The 23,779-nt window shown below is 39.8% G+C and overlaps 1 protein-coding gene across 1 annotated transcript in view; it reads right to left on the reverse strand.

Annotated features, from left to right (window-relative positions):
• Positions 1-2,631: 2,631 nt before the first annotated feature.
• The window catches only part of PRDM15 (PR/SET domain 15), a 33,925-nt gene continuing 12,777 nt past the window's right edge, over positions 2,632-23,779 (reverse strand). Inside the window, exons 6-25 of the mRNA XM_030449831.1 lie at positions 23,197-23,316; positions 20,743-20,841; positions 19,728-19,952; positions 18,909-19,044; positions 17,638-17,819; positions 16,908-17,002; positions 15,880-15,967; positions 14,210-14,377; positions 12,874-12,968; positions 11,704-11,835; positions 10,760-10,894; positions 8,589-8,752; positions 8,056-8,135; positions 7,337-7,456; positions 6,508-6,639; positions 5,944-6,027; positions 5,570-5,745; positions 4,431-4,511; positions 3,845-4,057; positions 2,632-3,337 (exon numbers count right to left, since the gene is read on the reverse strand). Coding sequence (XP_030305691.1) covers positions 2,861-3,337; positions 3,845-4,057; positions 4,431-4,511; positions 5,570-5,745; positions 5,944-6,027; positions 6,508-6,639; positions 7,337-7,456; positions 8,056-8,135; positions 8,589-8,752; positions 10,760-10,894; positions 11,704-11,835; positions 12,874-12,968; positions 14,210-14,377; positions 15,880-15,967; positions 16,908-17,002; positions 17,638-17,819; positions 18,909-19,044; positions 19,728-19,952; positions 20,743-20,841; positions 23,197-23,316 — 3,002 coding nt within the window. The 3' untranslated portion in view covers positions 2,632-2,860. The remainder of the gene's footprint in view (positions 3,338-3,844; positions 4,058-4,430; positions 4,512-5,569; positions 5,746-5,943; positions 6,028-6,507; positions 6,640-7,336; positions 7,457-8,055; positions 8,136-8,588; positions 8,753-10,759; positions 10,895-11,703; positions 11,836-12,873; positions 12,969-14,209; positions 14,378-15,879; positions 15,968-16,907; positions 17,003-17,637; positions 17,820-18,908; positions 19,045-19,727; positions 19,953-20,742; positions 20,842-23,196; positions 23,317-23,779) is intronic.

Consider the following 23,779-nt stretch of genomic DNA (forward strand, 5'->3'; position numbering starts at 1 on the left):
AGTACCCTGACAAAAGATAATGTGCCTTTACCAAACAGGCACAAAATGCAGAAAAACCCCAAAAGTTTCAAGTACATAAACAATGCATTTTATAAATAAAGCTTAGCTTCCTTTTGACCAGTGGATCTGGTGTGAAGGAGAAGAATTTGTGGACAGGACAGCTCAGAAGAAACTTAAGTCAGTGGTGAGATAATCCAGGTGATAGAAGGACATAAAACTGCACTTCTCCGGATACTGGGAGGCTAATCAAACTTACAGGATTTAATGGTACAGTGTAAAAAGGATCTGAGGAAGACAGAAGGGGCCAGGGACTGCAAATTCTCCCACGTGGATGAAAGGTATTTTTCTCTTTTCGATATGCATTCTTGTCCCTCCAATGCAGACATTTTATAGGCTTGTTGACACTTAGAGAAAAGCAGTTCTACTCTGCTGACACACAATATCTGTCACCAGAAACCCCTTTCATAGGTATGTCCTGTTGCAACACAGAGCCCTCTTTACACAGAGCCTGGCACAGCAAGCCTCCAGACACTGCTATGGCACCAATAAAACCACTGGAGGCTAACTTTAATACCCAAACATTTATACCTTGAAAGAATTTGTTCTAGAGATTTTAAGGCATCATTTAGGGGTCTGTTAGTCAATGTTAACACAGACTTTCAAAGCTGAAGTAATTCCTACTGATATTTTTCTAATACATAGAACATTTTCATTAATACAATAGGCACAGACAGGACTTTTACAACCATTACTCTGTCTTCACTGTCAAACACAGCAGCTGCTTTATCCTCAGCAAAACCCTTTAGAATGGTTCTGTGGCTCAATCTGCTGCCCAAAGGACCTTGGTTCTTCAACTACACATAGCTGGAAGGTCAGGTTTCACTTTAAGGATTCCAGGCAGCAACTTTTTTTTTTTTTTTTTTTTTTTTTTTTTTAATTATTCCTTTTAGCTATCAGTCGCTTTTTCTCTGTGGGAAAGATACTATCTCCTTGACATGCAGAATTCCAGACTACACATCAATGTATGGAGAGTGGAATGAAACTGAAGTATCAGCAATGATGAATTTGACCCAACCCACTATTTATAATCCCATCAGCCATGCAAACCTTGCCCGTTATACTCTAGGGTATACTGCCTCCATGTGGCAGAATATGCTTCAGACATTCTTGTTTCTTGCATTTCACACAATTTTGTGTGTGGCTAGGAATTTTGGAAATAGTTTTGGAAACAGAAGACCAGAATCCATACATCATTTCAGTGAGAAAGAGCAATATGGGTATGAAAACATTAATGAATCATATTTTATAAGTGTTTTTCACACAAATACTCACCAGGAACACACAGTAATATACAAAGGCGCTATATATATATATATATATATATACACACACATACATATATATATATGCATATATATATATAAAGAGTGCTTTCTCAAATGTTATTACACCATGAAAGAAGATTATTTGAAAAAAATTCACATCCTGAACTTGATCAAAGGGGACTCACTGCTCTTCACACTTACTAGCCAAGAACAGGATCTAAAGAGCAGTTTTGAAAAGTTACATAAAACTCTTATCACATTCTTTTTTTTCGTTTCATTTTTCATTGATTCAAACTTGATTACAAGACCATAAAAGTTGCTTTAGCATTAGACAAGCTATCTGACTCAAGTAGCACTAACACTGTGTTATGGGTACAGGGTTTTTCCCATGACTAAACAGGAAACACTGTGTAAAACTGGTGTATTTACTTTCACACTGACACTCACCCCAAAGCTTGAGCCTCCACCTACTTTACCAATGTTGTTAGATACAAGTTCTAAAGAAGATAAAAACCCAAGAAATTACTGTTCTGCCCATGTGTCTTTACATTTCAGTTTCTACCAGCTGACCACAAGTGCGTTCCACTTCACTGTGAACAGTCTTCCTGTGTAATTTCCAGATGGGAATGAAGTGACTTGGAGTACTGTGTCCAGTTCTGGTGCCCCCAACATAAGAAGGACATAGAGCTCTTGGAGTGAGTCCAGAGGAGGTCCACAAAAATGACCATAGGGCTGGAGCACCTCTCCTGTGAAGACAGACTGTAAGAGTTGGGGGGTTTCAGCCTGAAGAGAAGGCTCTGGGGAGACTTTATAGCAGCCTTCCAGTACCTGAAGGGTCCTACAAGAAAGCTGGATGCGACTTTTCACAAGGCTGTGTAGTGATAGGACAAGGGGTAATGGCTTTAAACTAGAAAAGGGAAGATTTAGATATTAGGGAGAAATTCTTTACTGTGAGGGTGGTGAGACACTGGCACAGGCTGCCCAGGGAAGCTGTGGATGTCCTGCCCCTGGCAGTGTTCAAGGCCAGGCTGGATGGGACTGTGAGCAACCTGGTCTAGTGGGAGGTGTCCCTGCAGCCCATGCAAGGGGGATGAACTTTATGATCTTTAAGGTCTCTTCCAACCCAAACCATTCTGAGTCATGATACAGCTGAAAGGATTTTGTAAATCACCAGTGCCATCATGTTTGGGATTTCCCTGCTTTGGTTAAGATGTACTACGATGCTTCTGTCAGATCTCAGTTTTACTGCACAAAATACACAGTGCAAAGGGGTGCTAAATTTATCAAGACGTTTGCTTTCTTTTTCTTTTTTTTTTTTTTTTTTTTTTTAAGACAATACAAGGTCTAGAGACACCATGAGAATCTCAAGACTAGGGTGTTGCAGAGTGTTATGCCAATTTTAGCTTGTAGTTCATTGTATAAACATTTCCTATCTCTGTTTGGTATCCAGCAAAAAATCCTATTAGAAATTTTCCAAACATTTGTGTGGTTTTGTTTCCAAGTACTGTCCATTTCAACACTTTTCCAAGTATAAATTAGTAGCTATACATCTGTTGTTGCTGCTCTGTTTGAACCTGTTGCTGTCCCGACTGCTGTTGCGTTGGCTGTGCCTGAGGCTGCAAGACATCAGTCTGAGGCACTGACCTCCACGTCAGAGGGTGCTGTTCTGTTACCTGGTTCCCTAGAGGAGCAATGGAATTCACCAAGGTGGTCAGATTTATAAAATGGGCCACAGACTGAGGATTGGCTGCCTCTGGCTGTGGCTGGATCTGCATGTCATTTTGGCGGTTGTGCAGCATGGCGGAACCGCTGACGGTGTCGAACGTCACGGTGAGAATGGAGTTGTCCAGGGCCAACTGGCGTTCAGGTGCAGTCAGGTGCCCCACAGCCACTGGCTGCAGGTTTGTGAATTGGGGTCCAGCCGCCGTCGTGATGGGGGTTACAGTAATATTTGTCAACCCGACAGAACTGGAAGGGACTGTGACATTTGGGTCACCAAGGGTCACCACCACCTAAGGAAAAACAGAAGGGTAACCTCAGACTTGTATCTTGCAGCTGACCACCAAATGTCAAGCATCGAGCAAGATCAGCTAAGTGCTGATGGGCGGAAGAGTTGCTATGGCCAGCAAGAAAAGTCATTCACCCAGAGGGGAACACGTAAAGCTTGGAGTAGAACAACTTCCAAGCATAGAAATATGAAGGTAATGGGAGGGAGGTACATGCAACACAGAAAAAAAGCAGCTGTACTAACTTCCCCCCTTGTGGTCACAGCTTCAGACAGATAGTGAATTCTGCCAAAGAAGGAAAGGGTAACACCAAAGGAGATAAAAACAAACTAGAGGAGCTTACTGGTCCAACTTCTTGCTTTTTTAAAGTCTCTATTCACCTTCATATTACCACAACATGCCAAATTAGCCCTAAATATTCCCATGACTTTTCTGTGTTTGCTATTAGGGAAAAAAGAAAGAGTAACCCTCCAAGCAATGCCTGCTGCCCATCACCCCACTACTGGAGCTCACCTGCTGGATACTGTGTACAGCTGAGTTAGTTTCATCTCCAACATTTCCTGTGAATTCTCCTTCCTTCTCTGTGTATTCACTGAAGGCAGGGTCCTCAGGCACTTGAGTTTCCTCCTCCTCACTTGACTTTTGTTTTCGTTTCTGGGCACGTTTAGGAGCTTTTACATGCTGTTTTCCTTCTGGTAATTCACTCTGTTCCAAGGCTAATTCTGGCTGGAGCAACACATTTCCAAGCAAGACATCAAGTCATTTCCCTTACTGGAGTTTCAAGTAAGAGATTATCACCCTCAAGTGGGTTTACTGTTGATTCTCAAGTAAAGAAACAAACTTCAGCAAAACCTGAATTCAAGGAATGAGACCTCACCTTAGAATTACCTCTGTTCCACCAGCACCCATTTTATACAAGAAACAGATGAACAGCTTCCATCTGCTTATACACTTGAGTCTGGCATTAACTCTCTAAAAAAGAACATTCCTTGCCCATCAGCCTACATCCAGCTATGCACAAAAAAAGTGATGTCCCCACCTCACCCTCCAGGAGGCCTGGAACATAACTGCCACCAGGATTCTGCCACGGTGAATTTACCTGAACAATCCCAATCGAGGAGGCATCAATGGTCGTTGTCTCTGGCAACGGCTCTAACTCACCAATAGTCACTGAAATTATCTGTGGACAAAGAGGTATTAGCTGGTGAACCACAGCAGTGCATACCATACAAGAATAGTCAAACAAAAAAACATTGCCCTAATAAATCCTGTCACAAAGCAAAAAGGATCCACTCTAGTACTATCCACATATCACTTAATACAAAGAATTTAACAGTGGCTTTTAAAAAAATATCTTTTTGGCATAAAATCTTTTCCTTCTCATTGAAAAAGTTTAAAGACAACAATAGAATAATGCTTATTTTTGTATTTGAGACAGAACACAAACCACTAGGAAGTGATGAATCCTACAGAAAGCATGCAGTGTGTTTGAAAAAATATTATTATAGCATTTCTATTTATAAACCTATCAACTGTGTCCTACTCCATTATTTTCAGCTGAATCTATACATCTCAGCTTATCAAAGAACAGAGACAAATTGCCCTCTGGATCGCACAGATGTAGTTGCATTTTTAATAATACAATCAATAAAAAAAGCTTTCTGTTGATTTCCTTCCTAGTCATCATGATAAAAAAATGCTCATGGCAAAGTATTACTAATGATAAATTGGTAGTAAAAAAACCCAACAAACCCTCAAAGGGAATGGGCAAGCCTTTGTTAGCCTAAACAAGAAACACTGAGGAGAAACAATAGCTATTCAGAAATATGGACCACAGAAAAAGTCCCATTGAGGTCAGACAAAACATCCCTCTAATTCAGATCCTCTGCAGTCAGCATTTACCTTTAATACTAAGAATAATTTTGTATTATCAGCAGATGCTGTCATCACCTCTTTATACACCATTTATTTCAGACCAGTTCTGAATACGCTGAACCCAGTGGGGAAAAAAGAATCAGTTATACTCAACTAATGGATGAAGGCAAAACATGAAAAAAATATACATTTGACCTGAGGCAGAAAAAGAAAAGAGATTTAAATAATCAGGACAACTTCATTTTTAGGTACTGAAAATCAGGTATGTTTACTAATCCCCTTCAAAGAGTTAATTCTTTTCAAGGTACTGAAGATCATAACAACCCCAAACAACCTCCCAGTCTACCTGTGAAATTAACTCACCTCTGGATGTTTACGTCTCATATGTCGACTCATGGATGCTCTGGTAGAAACCTTTGTCCCACACAGCTGACAGCTCTGAGCTTCTACTTTATCATGAGTAAGCTGGATGTGTTTCTGTAGCATATAATCAGTGACATACTTCTTATCACAAACTGAACATGTCCACTGTTTTCCTACTGGCAGCAGATGGGAGGAAACGCTGTTAGTGATGGTCCCCAAAGAAGAATATCATATTCATCAGCATCTCTACACAAGGAACAACTTCATGTTGGTAATATGATGTGTAATACTAGTTCCAAGACTGGCAAGTCTAAAGCAAACCTAAGAACAAAATTAAGACACCATCTTTGGAAACTGCTTTTTAGAGGATTTACCTGTATGAATCAACTTATGAGTCTCCATTGTATTTCGTTCACTAAATGTCTTGCCACAGAGCTCACACATGAAATCTTTGATCCCTGCATGAAAAGCACATTTAGCATCGGAGTGAAAACAGTCTAAGGTATCTGGGACAATTCCAAGTTTCATATAACCAAAAAAACCCCCATAAAACATCACAGCTAAACAAGAAGCAGCCCAGCTTCATTAGTTAATTTTATCTAAGCCATACCACTGCATGTGGTAGAAAATGAATCTAAAAGAAATTGATATGGGAAGTAAAATTATCTTTTGGGAAATGAAAACATGAAGACTAATTTAAAACCAACACTCCAGACCTTCCCTAGACCAAAACAATCTCTCTTAAAAAAGCACAACATGAAATCAACTAAACTACATATCTTAATTGTATAACAGGTGGTTTTGGCTGACCAGAGGACAAAATCTCACTTTTCAAAAGGCAGAACATGCATATATTTTTATTAAGTTAATAAACTAAGTTCTCTTAGGGAGCATTTAAAAGATGTAGTGCAACTTCTGCACATCTGTGGAGACCTCACCCGTGTGTCTTTTGTAATGCTTCAGCATGTTGACTTTCTGTGCAAATTTTCGGTGACATTCCTTGCACTCATATTCTTTAATCCCTTTGTGAAGTTTCATGTGGTGACGAAGAGCATGTTTTGTCTTCATTCCTGTCAGACAAAAGGGATAGCATGACAATTAGCCCATTGCTCCCATCTTCAGAGGAAAACTCAGGATGATCATGTTGTTAGCCAAGAGCTCTGGGATCATGTTTGCAGTGTGTCCACAATTGCATATTTTAAATTTTTTAGGTAGCAGTGCACATTGTCATTACTATTTTAATTCTAGGCAAGAGGTCTGGAAAACATCTGCGTAGCCACTGAAGAAGCAGCAAACAAGCGAAGACAAAAACATCATTAAAGATGTCAAACTGACTTACTGCCTTCCACTAAAATAACAGCTCAGAGTTGTTCAAGTTATAACATAAACAATTCAAGAAGTCAAAACAATTTTTACTCTTATGGCTCTTTCAGAGAGTAATTACTCTATACCTTAAGCTTGAAAACAGACTACAATGAAAAAAAAATAAATTGTATTCACTTTTGTGTTGCAAATGCAGTGGAACTCAGTCAGGCAAGCACTCCTCAATCTGATAGAAGCAAATTTTATTACAACCACTGTTTCACAAGCCATGAAACCAAACTGTATAAAATTAGGGGTAGTTTATGTATCCATAAGGCTCCTGTTTCTACCTCTCAGAAATGCAGGATTTAAAATAGCAAGGACCTTTCCAATATTCTAAGAATGGTAGTTTTAATTCCAATATTCACCTATCACAATTAATGGAAAACAAGGCATTGCACATACCTTTGCCACATTCTGCACACAAGTATTCTCGGATATTATCATGGACTCGCATATGTTCTTTTAACATGTCTTTTCTAGCAAATGATTTGCCACATTGCTCACAAGCATGACTTTTTACACCTTAAAAATAAATTTAGAAGACAACATAAACAAAAAAAAAAAAATTAATGAAAAATGTGCATCTCCTAAAACCTGACTAAACTGGTGAATTAGAGGACAACAGTCCATGTATTTCATGCATATTGTAGCCCAAACTAAATTAGAAGGCTTTGGAGAGAGAGATAAAAGCTGACCTTTTCTATGAGATCTGAAAAAAAAAATAATATAAAGACTGAGGTAGGAAAATACTGAATAGCATGAAATAATAATGAGCTGCTACAAATGATTTTGCAATAGCAGTTTTCAGCCTGTGTAATGATGAGAAGGTGGCATAGATAAGAATTTGGGGAAGATCAGAATACAGAATTAGGATTTTTAGCAAGTGAATCCTGCATCATATTAAATAGGAATTTGGATTGTGTGCCTAGATGAAATATCTTCATTAATACTATCTGGTTTAGAAAACCGGTTTGCCCTAAAAGCATACGTACAATATTTATCATATTGTAACTTCCAGTAAAAACCCATAATTTATTTCCTCCCGAAAAAAGTAAGGCAGGGACTGGCATTAAAAATTTCTTTTAAATAATGATAACAATAAAAAAATGCAACATTTTTACCTGTGTGTATAAGCTTATGTCTTTCCAGATTTCCTATACTGTTAAAAATCCTTCCACAGATTTCACATGGATGGATGTATCTGAAACCAGAGACCAAAAACCTTCATTCTTTTCTTGAGACAGAGGTGGATTTTAGGCATCTCTGTCAGCAGCTGTATTTCATATGGTAAAACTAATTACTATAAAAATTCTTTGAAACAAACGCATTTTTAAAATGAGCCTTAAGAAACTCATGAGTTCACAGCAAGCTTGGAGTAGTTTGGTATTGTTATATGCTTAAACCATAGTTTTAAAAAATATTTAGCAAAATCATAGATTTATACTTTACAAAGCCCAAACTAGGAGGCTGCTGACTAAGCATGTGTGCAGTGAATCCTTAGTCATACATACGTCAAGCTTTTAATAAACATTTCAACACCCATTATATCTTTCAGAGATTTTAGTACAGCTCAATTCTGCAAAAGCATCAGATGTCAGAGCCACTGTAACTTCAAGAAGATAGCTCCTCTTATCAGCCCAACACATCATCTTACTTCTGGACGTTAGGATCAGGCAGGTTCTCCCGGTGAATGACCATGTGGGCATGGTAAGTTGCCTTCAAGGCAAAGCGCCGGTTACAAATGCTGCAGCCATAGCCTTTCTCCTTGTGCACCTCCATGATGTGCTTCAGGTACTCCTTCCCTCTGCCAAAAGTCAGCTGTGAAATGAAACAATAGTGAATGAAAAGGGGAAACATTTCTCGGGAACAGCTATGATCTAGTAACATATTACAAGGATCTACTGTCAGAGGTAGGAGATATAATTGACCTGTGTATCACTAGATGAAAAACTCCCTGTCAAAGCTGGAATTAGGGCTGGACCTCTTTGGTCACTACAAGCACATTTCTACAGGACAACACTCAATTCACTTTGAAAACTAGCTTGAGATGGTGCCTCTGCTTCTTATACTGCACTAGGAGAGGACTAAGAGTGCAAATGGAGAGCAGTGACAAGTGTTCTTCCCCAGGGGTTAGTATTGGGACTGGTGTTGTTTAACATCTTTGTTGGTGACAGAGACGGTAATATTGAGTGCACCCTCAGCACATTTTCTGGCGATACCAGGCTGTGTAGTGTGGCCAACACACTAGGGGGAAGGAAGGTCATCCAGAGCAACCCTGTCATGTTTGAGCACATGCACTGGCAGATGAAGTTCGACAAAGATAAGTACAAAGTTCTGCACTTGGGTCAGAGCAATACTGAGCACAATTATAAGATGAGCAAAGAATGGATTGAGAACAGCCCTGAGGAAAAAGACTTGGGAGTGCTGGTTGATGAGAAGCTCAACATGAGCCACCAATGTGTGCTTCCAGCCCAGAAAGTCAACTGTGTCCTGGGCTGCATCAAAAGAAGCACGGGCAGCAGGTCAAGGGACGTCACTCTCTCCCTCTGCTCCTGTGAGACCCCACCTGGAGTATTATGTCCAGTTCACCCAAGGAGTTCTGATCAATGGCTCCATGTCCAAATGGAGACATGTGACTCATATGATGAGATAGTTCTCAAGGGTCACTATGGTGCTACCTGACATCTTTGTCAGTGACAAGGACAGTGGAATGGAGAGTACCCTCAGCAGGTTTGCTGACAGCACCAAGCTGTCTGGTGAAGTCCACACAGGAGGGAAGAGACGCCATCCAGAGGGACTCTCACAAGCTCAGGAAGTGGGCTTGTGCAAACTGCATGAAGTTCAACAAGGTCAAGTGCAAGGTTCTGCACCTGGGTCGAGGCAATCCCATGCATGAATACAAGTTGGGAGGAGAAAGGATTGAGGGCAGCCCTGAGGAGGACTTGGGGTCGAGGACAGTCAGTTGAGGGAGATGATTCTGCCCCTCTACTCCACTCTTGTGAGGCCCCACCTGGAGTACTGTGTCCAGTTCTGGAGTCCCCAACTCCCCAGGACATAATGCTCCTAGAACATGTCCAGAGGAGAGCCATGAAAATGATCAGAGGGCTGGAGAACCACTCCTATAAAGACAGGCTGAGGAAGTCGGGGTTGTTCAGCCTACAGAAGAGGAGGCTCTGAGGTGACCTTATAGTGGCTTTCCAATACCTGAAGGGGGCCTATCAGAAAGCTGGGGTAGGGCTTTTTGTACCAGTGTGTAGCAGGAGGACATGAGGCAATGGCTTAAAACTTGAAGAGGGGAGATATTAGGTTAGACATTAGGAAAAAATTCTTTACTGTGATGGTGGTGAGATGCTGAAATAGGTTGCTCAGGGAAGCTGTGGCTGCCCCCTCCCTCGAAGTGTTCAAGGCCAGGTTGGATGATGCCTTGAGCAACCTGATCTAGTGGGAAGTGTCCTTGCCCATGCAGGGCAGTTCAAACTAGGTGATCTTTAAGGTCCCTTCCAACCCTGGCTATTCTGTAATTCTATGATTTGAAAGTTCCTTTATTGTTTCTTCCTCCAGTTTTGCTTGCTTGTTTCCTTGCACACAGGTAAGAGTACGTACATGTATTTTTCAAATGTCCACCATTCAACCTACACACTACCATCTAAAGTCTTATGGAATAGCATCACTTCACAGATTAGAGGTAGAAAGCACTGCAGAAGACAGCCTACCTGTAGTATTCTTAGTGAATCCTTAATGTTATTTAGAATTCTGGATCATTTATAGACATCTCCATCCCTCACCCCATCCAAACCAAATTAATTTAGAAGTATTTAAAGCTACCTGGCACCTTTTGCAGCTATACTTGTGAGGCTCAGAATCTGCACTTCCATCAGAGTTGTCATCATTTTCCTCTGATGAGATTCCAATTTTACCAATGAACTCTTCCCTCTGGTGATCATCCATTAGTGCTATGTCCTGTGTTGGGTGGGAAACAATATTCTGGTTTAACAGATTAAACTGCTGTTTCAAAGGGTAACATCTAGTCAGCTTCTCATGCCATGCAGACTGCCTTGTGTTAACAATTGCTGTAGCAGTATTTATTTAAAATATCCCCCTGCTTCACTCTGTTCAGGTATACCCCATTCCTCCATCCATGACTAAACAAAGAACAACTGTTTATCCAAATAGATAATACTCAATATTTTGTGTATAAAAGAAACTTAAATGTAACAAAGACTTAACTGGTACAGTATAACATCCATCTTTATGACCACCACAGAGTGATACAATTCCTTTCAATTCCTTACAATTTAGCATTAACCTAGTTAGGTCAAAAAACTCTCTCTAATTAAGCACACTATTAATAGGGTTGTTTTTGTGATTTAAAACATTTTGGGAAAAGCAGGTGAGGAACTCACCAGAAAGGCAGTCATGCTGGCAAATATAAGACTGGCACAGCAATGGCAGGAGCAATTCGTTTTCTCAGTTTGGTTTTTTTTTCGTTCAAAGAGAGGGGATGACAAGAACCCTTCAGCCCAACCAAACTACAGATGGAACAATATATCTGTTTGGAGTCTTCCTGTTGTTATTCTCTCTGCCTTAAACTGAGCAACCTCTGTGATTAACCCAGGTGTTTTTTCCATAAGGTTCAGAACAGTGTTGGTAACAGTGCTTTACTGGCAGCACAACAATGGCTGTAAGTCTCAATACATGTATGTATTCATGTATTCATTAATAATTCTGCTAAGTAATATGGCTTTTCTAGTAAATCCTTAACACAGTACCTTAAAATGGACATGAATATGATCTCTCAACACATCCACTCTGAAAAATTTCCGTCCACAGATTTCACAGGTGTATTTCTTGTCTCCGTGTGTTAAAAGGTGTTTGTTCATATTGCTCCTACATGAAAATATCTGAAGAAGGAAGGCAAGCTTTTTTGAATTATGTCCAGCACGGCTAGAACTCTTTGCAGGTTATCCAGTGGATAGTAGATAACATATTTATTATCTTATTTTATTCATTCTGGCAAGAAAGATGTAAGAGCTCCTGTTATGCAGCCAGCAGACTACCTCAGAAACTGCTGCCAAAGCAAAATACATGCATGCAGTTCCAAGGAACTTAGTGAAACTGGCCATCCAGTGAACGTGAGGTGAACGTGAAAAAAGAAAGCTGTGGCACAATTATGTAGGGTAGATTTGGAAGCATTTAAATCTTTTGAATCAAGAATGTTGCATCTATCTATAAAAACACATCCACAAAATCTACCTTCACTGATATGTAACATATTCAAAGTATCAAAAACAAAGCTTAGGAGTTGCTTGAGTGTATCTTGCACCATGAACAATTATAGACATTTATAAAAGAAACTGCAACTCATGAGTGTTAAACACCCAAATGCAATGGTGCCATGACTACACAATGAATTCACTTTGAATTCTAATAGCAAATCATCCCCAATGCACATAGTCAACTCCAGCTGTTTACATTCTGGCAGAAAAACTTCACTCTAAATAACATAAGCCATGAGATTTCACTGACAGACACAGCAGCTTCAATACACTCCACATCGTGCTTCATGTCCTGGAAGCCTAATCTGAACTTCAGTTTTGTTCTTATCTTTGCCTGCACAGTTCCCACCATCCATGGCCACAGTGGGCTTGGACATATAATGGAGCTGAGGCAACTTACAGAGTTAACACCTTGCTGGGGTGGCAGGGCCTGCTGGTAACTGACCACGTGCCTCTCTGAGCTGCAAGGCAATCTGACTCAGCACATATCTAATGCAAGTCATGCACCTCAACTTCTTGGCAGGCTGTGTGCCTATACAGGTGGGTTTAACACACAGGTGGTAAATTGTTATGGCACGGCAAAACATCTGGAGGCTCAGGGCTGAGTACCCTTGAAGCTACAACGCAGAACTTCACATGGCACATGCTGGCAAAGACACCTACCTTCCCACACACGGGGCATCCTGAAGGCTCCTTCTTGTAGCGAACCATGGTTTCTGTGCTGTGCTCAAAGTCTTCTCTTTTCACACGCCTTACCCCTTAACAGAACAGTCCCCATCAAAAAAACCAAACCAAACCAAACCAAAAAAAACCCACCATGGTTTTCTACTCCAATCTGTGTGACCTTTCAGGTGAATACTGTAAAGAAGAGTGAAACACTGGGAAGAGCCTCAGTGCAGAATTTAATTGCTAGCAAAAGGATAATTTCTAAATTAAAATGGTGTCTTAAGAACATAAAAGCAATCTTCCAAGGTGATATATTGTGGCTCAACAGCAATTAAATCAACTGTAATGTGTCTAAAAACAAAGATCTAGGAGGCCTTGGCACTTTGAGCAGATATTTGGCCCAGAAATTTGTCCTCAAAGTCTCTAAGGAGAGAAGGAACCAACCCAGCATCTCCTTTAATGCTCAGTAAGGATTAGGGTTAGTCCTCTCGAAGAAGTCCTCTTTTTCTCCTGCTTTCAGAGGGGAAGTGGGCTGCTAGTGCTCTGTGACAGCTAAACATAAGATGCCTTGACACTGCCATTCAAACCCTCATCCTCTTGTTGTCTTCTAACTCATGGCACAAAGGTCTGAATCACAAGAGCACACAGTGACAGTTGACTATGTCCAAAGTACCAAAGAAGACAATCTGGCTGCTTTACTAAAAAAATCACGGTTTTGGTTTTATCATGTAGAACACTAGAAAAATTTTAATATCTACTTCAGCAATTTACCATCACCCAAGTTTTTCTAGGGTTTTTGAGTACCTGTAACTTCCTTAGCTGTTTGAGATTTTGAACTGTAACGTCTTATAACCTCATTTTCATGTATTGTCAAGATTTTGAAAAATAATGTCACACAACATTACATTTATACCATATTTACATACTGCTCCTAAATTTTCAGGTTACAATGCATCAAAAAAAAGGAACAGAATCCAAAGAAAGAAAAAGATATTAAAACCAGCTACTCTAAACCGCTGCATAATGAGCCAATCAGCTTTTATGTGACTGGTAGTAATATTGGATCCAATACAGTGAGGCTGAAAACAAACAAAAACAGAGTATGTGCATCTCCTAGGAAGTTTTTCATAGAATTAGACATCTTCCCAATAGGATTTGTTTCTATTATTTTTAAAAAAGAACACGTTTTGCTGAAACCTCCTACTCCAGATCAGGTAATTGTCAAAAAAATGGCAGCTATCATCCAGAAGAATCTAATGTGCAATCCTTTCCTTGACTTCCCCAGTTCTACTGCTTGAAGAGTAATAATTAGGTTAACCTGCAGTGTACTTACCTTCCAAGTGTCGTCTTTGATGGTCTAGCATGACATCTTTCCGATAGAACATCTTACTGCAAATTTCACAGGCAAACTTCTTATCCCCATGCTTTTTCTTGTGTTTTGAAAGGTTACTGTTTGTAGAAAAGAATCTGAAACACATCTCACACTGGAATGTCTTGTCATCTGTAAGCAAAAGAAACTATGCAGCCCTTTACTGATGAAAACAGGTTTTGTATGTTTGTGAGATAAGCAGTCCTTTTGTTAAGACTTCAGTTTTAACATATCATCACTTATGGATTCATTTATTTAACACATCATCATTATATGGATTGAAGATGGAAATGCAAAAGCACTTCACAATTTGTCTGCCCATGGAAAAGGTAGTTAAACATCAAACAACTGACTGAGTTTGTATTTACTACCTACAAGGTTAAATATCACTGGAATGCACTGGAGGACATTTCTTCAAAGGCAATAAATATATTTTATGCTAACTTGAACACAGAAGCCAGCATCATAACTTCCTCACATGTTTGTTTCCAATGTTTGCTGTGATCTAGCATACATTAAAATTCTGTTTGGAGTGGATTCTGTTGCAGTGGATTCAAGTTTTTAATGTTGGTAAAATCACTCCACATATAGCAATGCAGCATCACATGAACATCTGTGTCTAAGCACTGCAATACTTCTGCTGGATCTGGTTCCTAATACCAGCCAGTATAGAATATAACAAGAAAGAATAAAATTGAAAAAATAGACTATTACATGACAAAAGGCCTATGCAGCATTTGTTTTGTATTCAGTAGTTGAGAGTTCTATTGTAACATGGCAGCACAGTCCTGTAGATGGAATCTGCCAGTGCTGCAGTAATCACAAAGAAGAGTTTGCACTGAAGAGTAAAAACTGCTGCTCATGTTGGTAACAGTCAACTCAAACAAATGAGCTGCTGTCTTTGAATAAACACTACTGAGGCTACTTGGCATTACTTGCCATTCTTCATAAGGCTGAGATTTTATACAACCTGCACCCTCTGAAAGGAAAACCTACATTAAATGGTGCTGCAAGGGGCAACTACCCAGGTGATTCGGGACAGAGTTATCAGAGGTCCCCAACAGTAATCAGGGTGTCATTTCCTAAGCATATGATCACTTGGCATAAAGGATATGAGTAACCACAAGAGACAGCTATGGGAGAAATGGACAGGTTCTAGTGATACCAGTAAAGAAACACTGAGAGAGACCACTGCAAGCTCAAAGAAAGCATGAGAAAGCAGAAGAAAACTTGAGACTATCAAAAGTACTGTTCCCCTTTCCAGTTCCTGTATTTCAGAGAAATTAGGTGGAACTTAGTTACTTAGAAAGAAAGCTGAAGAGATACAGTGGCAGAGTATTTGTGAACATACAAATTAAATACCAGTGAGGATATTAGACAGGTGAGCAGGAAATACTAAAAAAAACCAATATAGGAGTGGATGTGTTGCTTTACAGATTACTATACTTTGGCTTACTTTGCTTATCATAACAAAAGCATTTTTTATGAAGTGTGGAAGGAGAGGGACAGGTTGTTTGTGATGACAAAAATCTAATTGACTGCTCTCCCCATTTTGTAGATAGTATGATGGATGGATTTGGAACATCCTCACAAAATGCACTGGAGATGCCAGGAAGGAGAACAGCCACTCTCACCTGTCCTACAGTTGTGGAATTCCAGAGCACTCTCTATCCGAAAGGCCTTTTCACATGTGGTGCACTTGTATCTGTACTCACTGTCAACCTGAGGATTGCAAACAGTAAGTTTTTAAGAGGGGAAAAAGACAAGTCACATCTGATAGAGAAATTCTAACTCTTAACTACTTTTTGTTTTCTGTCTTTTCCAAGTTTTCTTCCTTCTTCACAACATACAGATACACAGCAATGCAAAATTCTGATGCTGTATCATCCTGTCACCCATGTTCCTACATCTGAGCTCTATATATCTATAAAAAAAAAGTATACTCTGCAACTGTGTGCATGTAATAGTCTTCCTTGTAACTCTAGGTCCAACAGGGACACAGAATTTTTGAAAAGCAAGACGTAATCCGACTCGTCCTCCAGCTCCAGAACAGACACCAGCAATCTCAGAGATGAGAACCTTGATGCTGAGCAGCACTGGAAATACTACTCATCAGGCCCCACTACAGCTATGTTTAATATTTATATGGTAGCAGCAGCACTGAAAGACCCTCATCAATAAGTGTGGTGCTGCTGCTGTCAACACTGTAGGTTTACAAATATGTGTGTAGTCCTTAATGACAAAGCCTTTACCCAGAGAGCTTACACAGTAAATGGCACTATAGGTAAGGATAAATGAAACAGGACAAGCAAATAAGACTGGAACAGTTCTATTTAGTACCACAAACTGAAGTCAGATCTCACCTCTAGATCATGCAAGTCCAGCTGACTCCAGCTTGTCTTGCTGTAACTGATGTTGAAAATAGCTTTCGATAGAAAATTCAGTACAAAAAAGGATTTGTATGCTCAGAAGGATTTCCACACTTTGAAAAATCATCAGCTGTTCTAACAGAAGATGTTACCTCTCCCCATCAGTCTTGTCTCACTTATCCACATGGATATCTGCTCAAATGTAATTGAGCCAAGCTCCCCAGCTAGCACCTGGAAGCTCACCATGCATTTTCACCTAACCTCAAAAGAGCCCATTAGTCATTTCCACTCACTTCGTTCCTGCTGTGCTTGTATGAAACATGCTGCTTCAAGCTCTCTTTACGGCTGAACAGCTTTGCACATTCCTCACATTTAAATAGTTTGTCACCTGAGGGGATCAATCAAGACAAAATTAAAAAAAAAATGAAGTGTGATAATAATCAACTCTAGGCAATACAGAGGAAACCAAAGCACAAGCAATTACAAACAAACAGGCCAGTGACGAGAAGCCTTATTCATTCAAGAGATTCAAACAGTGGATTCTAACCTTTTCCAACAATTTTGACAATAATTTTAATACATTCCCCCATCCTTGGGAAATAATAAGTGATTATTTCTCATGGAATCCTTAGAAGTAGGTCACGGACCCCTAGAACTGCAGATCACAAGCTAAAAAGCACTCAGCTGACATCTACACAGTAATTATACAAATACGCCTGTGAAGGCTGGGGATGATATATATGCATATATTTAAAGGGAAGAATAGTTTTGGAAAAATCCATCACACCCTTAGTCCACTTTTAAAATATGCACCTAAATTCAAATTTTAAACACAGACTTCAGCTTTAACTTTGGTCAGCATAACCAAAAGAGTTTCCTAGAGAGAGTTAAAGAAAGAAGAAGAAGAAAAAAAAACCTCAAAATTTTGTATCTCAACATCTAAAAATAGCCTAGCTCTATTATTCAAAGGTGAAACCAGTGAGAGACAAAATCAATAGGCAAGCAAGGCAAAAGTAAACCCACCATGAGAACGGATGTGCCTGCTGAGGTTGCTGCTATTCTGGAAGATTTTACTGCAGATACTGCATTGATAGACTCGCTTGTGCTCCCCAAGTTGTTTTATCAGCTTCCGACGTATACCATGTCTACTGGAGAGAATTAAACTTCTTTTGAGGGACATGGTGTTTTGGTGATGAGCAAACCTACTGGATTAGAGAAAGAAAGGCAGGGACTGAAAGGTATCCCACGGGTTGCAAGAAAGAGTCCCACCAGCTGGCAAAAGCTAGAGGAGTGTTATGCTCAGCTTCTGGCAGGAGAGGGAGGCCTGGAGCTTCCTCATTGCCAAGGTGCCCCCCTGGCCTCCCCCTGGAAGCAGCAGATATCAGAGAGCACCTCACTCCAAATTATCTTTACCCAACACAAATGAGGAAAAAAAGCAGCAGCCAGCAGCCTCAGAGATTCTCTCTGCAGGCCCCTCAGAGGAACATAAAAGATCGGTTCTGCTTATACTCTGAAAGCATTAGTGCTACTTCAGCTTAGAGAGCTTGGCAGTTCACATGCAAAAAGGAAATGGGGTAAGAGGGCAGCAGGATGCCAAAAAGCAATACTGTTCTGTTTCCCAGCACAATCACATACCAGAATGTATTTTTGATGGCTCTGTCTATGCTAAGAACTTCAATATAAACCATTACTAGCTGATTTTGAAACATCAAGTGCTTTACTATTCAAAAAATAATTCAAAAAGCCAATTTTAAGGACACAGAAAGCCATAAAAGAGTCTAGATTAATTCAGTTTTATTGAAGACTCTCTGTATTTAAGGCTCTGTAACACCATTTTTCCCCTCCCACTGCTCTAAATCTGAAGTATCACATGCACAAATCAACGTGAAATCATTCATGAATTAAAATGACAAGACTCAATAATAAGGGTTAGCATAGTTTTTGAGCAAAAATCTCTGCTTGTTTTATCACTAACGTTCAGTAGGAGCAACATTTCACTTTGTACCTGCAGGAGTCTCTTGGAATCCCACTGAATAAAAGCAGTAATATGATGAAAAATTAAATTCTCATGGTTTATATGCCAAATTTCTACCACTAAATATCTCACCATCTGTGCACCATCCTCCAGTGCACAGCCACCTTTGTGGCACTCAAGGTCAGCTCTCACAGCAGCATCACACAACTTTACACCAATAAAAAAGAGCATCTGTGGGCCCAGAAGTCAAGCAGAGCTGTTGCATGCTACAGAATCTTAATTAAGCCTATGAGGTAACTTTGCATCCCAGAGTACTTACGTTGTCACTGAACTGATGCTATTTGTGGTGCTGGGCACCTTTCCTATAACCAAATCTGTAATTCTCTCTTCTGCAGCTGAAGGCAGGGCTGCCTCTTCTGGTGGGACCTCAATTACAACCTCAGCTATACGTTCAGCTGTAAACACATAATAAAAATGACAGTGTTAATGTGGACAGCTAGAAATAAAACCTCAAATGCAGGTATTTGTTTTTTGTAATGGGATGTGGCACTAAAAATATTATTTGTCCATGACAAATAATGGATTGCAAATGAGTAGCAAGATATTGCAAGATAAAGTGGCTACTGTATTACAAGCAAGATGCAGCCAAGTTCTCTTACAAAAGTGTGATTTCCTAACTTTCCAACCTACTACTATGTCAGTAGTAGTTGACAGTTGACTATGCATCACGAACTTTCCTACTACAACTTCCTTTAAAGAAGGCAAGGCCCCTGAAAAAGGCCCCTTTCAAACTTTAAGGTTGAAGAGACAGATATCTGCTCTTGAGAGAGAGAATGCTTTCTCTCCTGTTATTCCTTGCAGAAAGTTAGGCAGGTCTTTAACTACTAGCCTGTGTTTCTCTGGACCTCTCTATTACTGAAACTGTCAGAGAAGAATGCAGGTAATCTAAGTGTAGGCACTGCAATATTTACTGTAGAAAAGGAGCTCAGAGAGATAATTTGTAAAGTTTGCAAATCATCTTCCTCAGCAATCTGAAAACCTCCATCTTGCTCCTCTGCTATGTTTTAGGCCTTTCTGAGAGGGCATCAACACAGACATATATGAGGATATATACTTAGCATTTTAAGCTTTGTTTTACCTGCAGAATCTTTCACCTCAACAACAACCACGGGTGTTTCTGCTTTTGCTGGTTTGGGCTTTCTCCCCCGCCTGGCCTTCCTCCTGGAGTCTGTGCTCACGCTGGCTGCATCACAAATCACTGGCTGATCCAGAGGGGAAGCCTCTGCTGCTTTCTCTGCAACAGCCTCATTTGGGCTGGTTTGGGGGGCACCTTTAGCTTGTTCCAGGTGACTCAGCAAGTGCTCTGGGTGGATGGGAAAGAAGAAGAGAGTGAGGAGGACAGGAACTGTCACGAAACACTCAGAGAAATACCTCCAGATGAGGCCTATCTATCAGGTTAACCTCATTTAGCAGGGACTCACTTCATATTATTTCAAAAGCAGTCACAATGCCTTCCTAAATAAAAATGTACAGTCTATTAAACATTGAAACAACTACTCAGAGGGACAGAATTTTAAAAGGGATTTGTTAGATACCACTGGAATCTGCACCCTGTGGAAGACTGCACCCCCTGATAACTGTATATTTTTCCAAATCCCTCAGTGATTTAGCAGCTTAAGTCCCCTTTTCAAAAACAATTCATCAAATGGTCAGAACTCTTAAATATTCCAAGTTCTTCTGAAAACTGCATTAAAAAGTTGCAAAGGAAATGCAGGAAAAAATGTATTCCGTTACCTTCAGTAATACCACACAAGCAATACCACTAAGCATAAGCTGGGATCACTGACCTTACACACTGCTTTTGCAGTTCTCCATCCTTGATACTCTCAACATTCACGTCTGATTTTCTAGAAAACAGCTTTATTTCTTCTAAATTCAAAATCTAAGTTGTTTGTCCAGAGACTGACCACTGCCATATCCAAAATATTACTGTTTTACCTTGCCTGCTATCCTTTTTCTTAAAGGAACACAAAAATTAAAACATTTATCTTACTCCATCATGGACAAGTTATCGTTTCTTAGTGTCCTGCCCTGGAAGAGCAGATTTCTCCTGATGCTTCTCAGTATTGTCATGAATTTCTAACACTTCTTACCTGTCAGTAGCTGAGGCTCCTGGAAAACAGAAGAACAAACTTTACATGTCCACTGACTGGTCTCAGCTTCTGCAGCTCCACTATCATCTGGAGTGTTCTCTAAAATAGAACACAAAGATAGGAAGACGGTAAACCCCTGTAGCTTTATCTTGCAATAACTTCCTGAGTATCACAAGTTCTGATTTAAGAGGTAAGTGGCCCACAAGGGTTGCTGTGACCACTTCAGTATTTTCCAAACATGAGTGAAAGATGATAAGTCAGAACAGAAACTAAATTATGGCTGGAGAGAATATCATTGCTATGCTGAAGTCCTGAGGATCCCTTTATCACTTTCTAAAGAACTGAGCATCAAAAGCAAATTATAAAGCAATTTTTAGCACCCTTAAAATCAGGGTTGTAGTCCTTCAGGTCAGCTGAGGAGAGAAGCAGGAGAAGCCTCCTTGTTCTCCATGAAAAGCACTGCAGAGTAAGAATATTGGGATTAACTGAATTGTGAAGATAATGAAAACCAAGATCCATTTTTCCTCTAATTTCTTCATTTTTTTTAATCTGGCATGATCTGAAATGTTAATTAAAACGTGATTATGGGTGACAAGTCTGAATTTGTCAAGAGGATCTGATAAATCTAAACTGGTTCAGAGATTATCCTTTTTTTTAGGTTCACACAAAGTTGAGTATTGCACAGTCTACAAGACTCGCCCAGGAGAGAGGGACGTCACTGAAATTAGTTTAAGTGAATGGCAGCACTGCAGATTCAAGCTATAACTCAGTTTCTTCCACAGATTTCCTGTATGATTGCTAGTGAGTCAGTTAATCTCTCTCTGCCTGAGGACCCCACCTGTAATGGGATGATACTCTTACTTCTTCCTTTTCACTGCTCACTCTTAAACCAAAATAAAAGATTCTCTGAGGAAGAGGGTGTTCCCTGTTACAAACTACATTAAATGTTCAGGTGTTCAGTTCTCACTCATGCTGTAATAAATTAAAAACAAACAATTCAGCAACAGAAATTCCTTCTTCACAGGCTACACAAAGAGAACATCTTGACAGCTCAGAGGGGGAAAAAACAGCAAACTTAAACCCCAAGCTTCTGCATGATTTTTTTTAAAAAATCAGATTGGTAAGCAACATGTAAGGTACTGTATCTGCCTCATGAAACTGCAGGCTAGTAAAACTGAAAAAGCTCTATCTGTGGAACTGAAGTCTGTTTTGAGAAAGTGTCCCTGCACTTCCCTTTCTCCTTAGCTGCACCTAGAAAACCTAGTTGTGAACTTTTTTGACAGAAGTTAGGTCCTGTTTAGGTCCCCACTTCTTCAGACTTCCATGGCAGCTGCAAGGCAACCCAGCTTACTCAGAAGCACTGACTTGACAGCTGGCAAAACTTTTGTAAGACTTGAGACAAACAGAGTAAGGAGAGGCATATTGGGAACACTCTGAGGTTGCCCAAGTATAATATAGGTGGTATTCTGTTTCTATTGAAAGTGGACTTTCAGACAATACCATGAAGAATGTAGGAGGGTCTGTTCAAATTCTCCCCCTCACAAAAAATCAATGATGCCAAACTCAACGTCCTCCTCCAGTCACTTTTAGACACAATTACTGTTACATTTTAGCTGTCACTGTATGCAACTTAAATGAATGGATGAAAAACTGCCTTCTACACATCTACACATCTGCAAGAACTCTCCTCCTCCTGGTTACTTTCAGTAGGCAAAATTTTGCAAAGTCACCTTTTCAAAGGACACACCCAGAATGGCTGTCTTTTGATCCTCATCTCCATGTTATATATTCTGAGTTTACTTTCATACACAGCAATTTATGTTAAATTGATTCTTAACGTTATTGTTCTGCTGAACAGAGATTATACGGTGAGGGTGCCTTGCTTCATAATCAACCTTGGAGAAGGGGTTCTTATGACCTTCTTCAGCCATTTGTTCTTTGCCAAGAGTGTCTGTATTACTTGTAAGTTTTCCTAAATTTAAGTTCCTGTAATCAACTACAATAGGCTACTGCTATTATTGTAATTCTGGCCTCTATGGCCTGTGTTCTTGTCCTTTCCAAACATCACTGTTCTTACATTCACTCACAGTCTCATGTTTTCCTTTAGAACCTAATAATTTGAACTATTACACTTTGCAGAGTTCAAAGATCTTCTTTGGAACTGCCCCAACACCCCAGCGCTAACCACCTCCAAAGTCAGAAGCAATTTTGGGTTTCATAAAAATCATGTGCCTAAAGGTATATCATCTCCCCTACAACTCGTTAAACTGCACATATATTTTAAGAACCGTGCCCAGGAAAATAAAAAGAATCCAGACTTTTAAGTACTTTCTAAATTAATACTTGCTGAAAAGTTATATAACAACAGCATCTGCACAGAAGTAGTGCATTTAGCAGCTATTTAGACCTGTATTTAGACCTCTAATTCCCTTAAAACACTATAATTTTGCATACCTGCTGGATCAGCTGCTGATATGCTGCATTTCTTTGTTTTTTTATGGAGAAAGACAGCAGATGAAGGTCTTGAAGAGATTTTTCCCTCTTTATCAGATTCCATCACTACCAAGCACACATCTGTGAAGAAAAAAAACAGCTGCTTTTCTTTACTTTCCAGACCCTCTGATCCTCTTGCTCTGTGCTAAGGCCAGTAACCATAGTAAGAAAGTTTTGCCCTGTAGCAGGCCTGCAAAAAAACATTTTAATGTAAAATCCTAACCAGGACATTCTTATGTCTGAATCTCATGTAATCTACAGCTTCATACACTGTAGTGTGTAGTAAAAGTGCTGAACAGAGAAAGTAGAACCTACCTAAACAATATTTTAAAGTACCCATATGCACACAAAAATACACAAAGGGGTTAAACTAAAGAGGAAAAGCATGAAACCTCTCAGCTAATACCACGTGGAAACATCTTAGAATTCAGAACCCTGTTAACCATGTTGATTTAGCTGTAGCACTTAAGACTGTGCTTACCATCAAGATCAGCCATACAAGCATGCTGATAGCAATGGCATCCCCCCAAGCCATTTTTTTACC

The sequence above is a fragment of the Calypte anna genome, chromosome 1 (genome assembly GCF_003957555.1).
Source record: "Calypte anna isolate BGI_N300 chromosome 1, bCalAnn1_v1.p, whole genome shotgun sequence".
In the NCBI taxonomy this organism is placed as follows: Eukaryota; Metazoa; Chordata; class Aves; order Apodiformes; family Trochilidae; genus Calypte; species Calypte anna.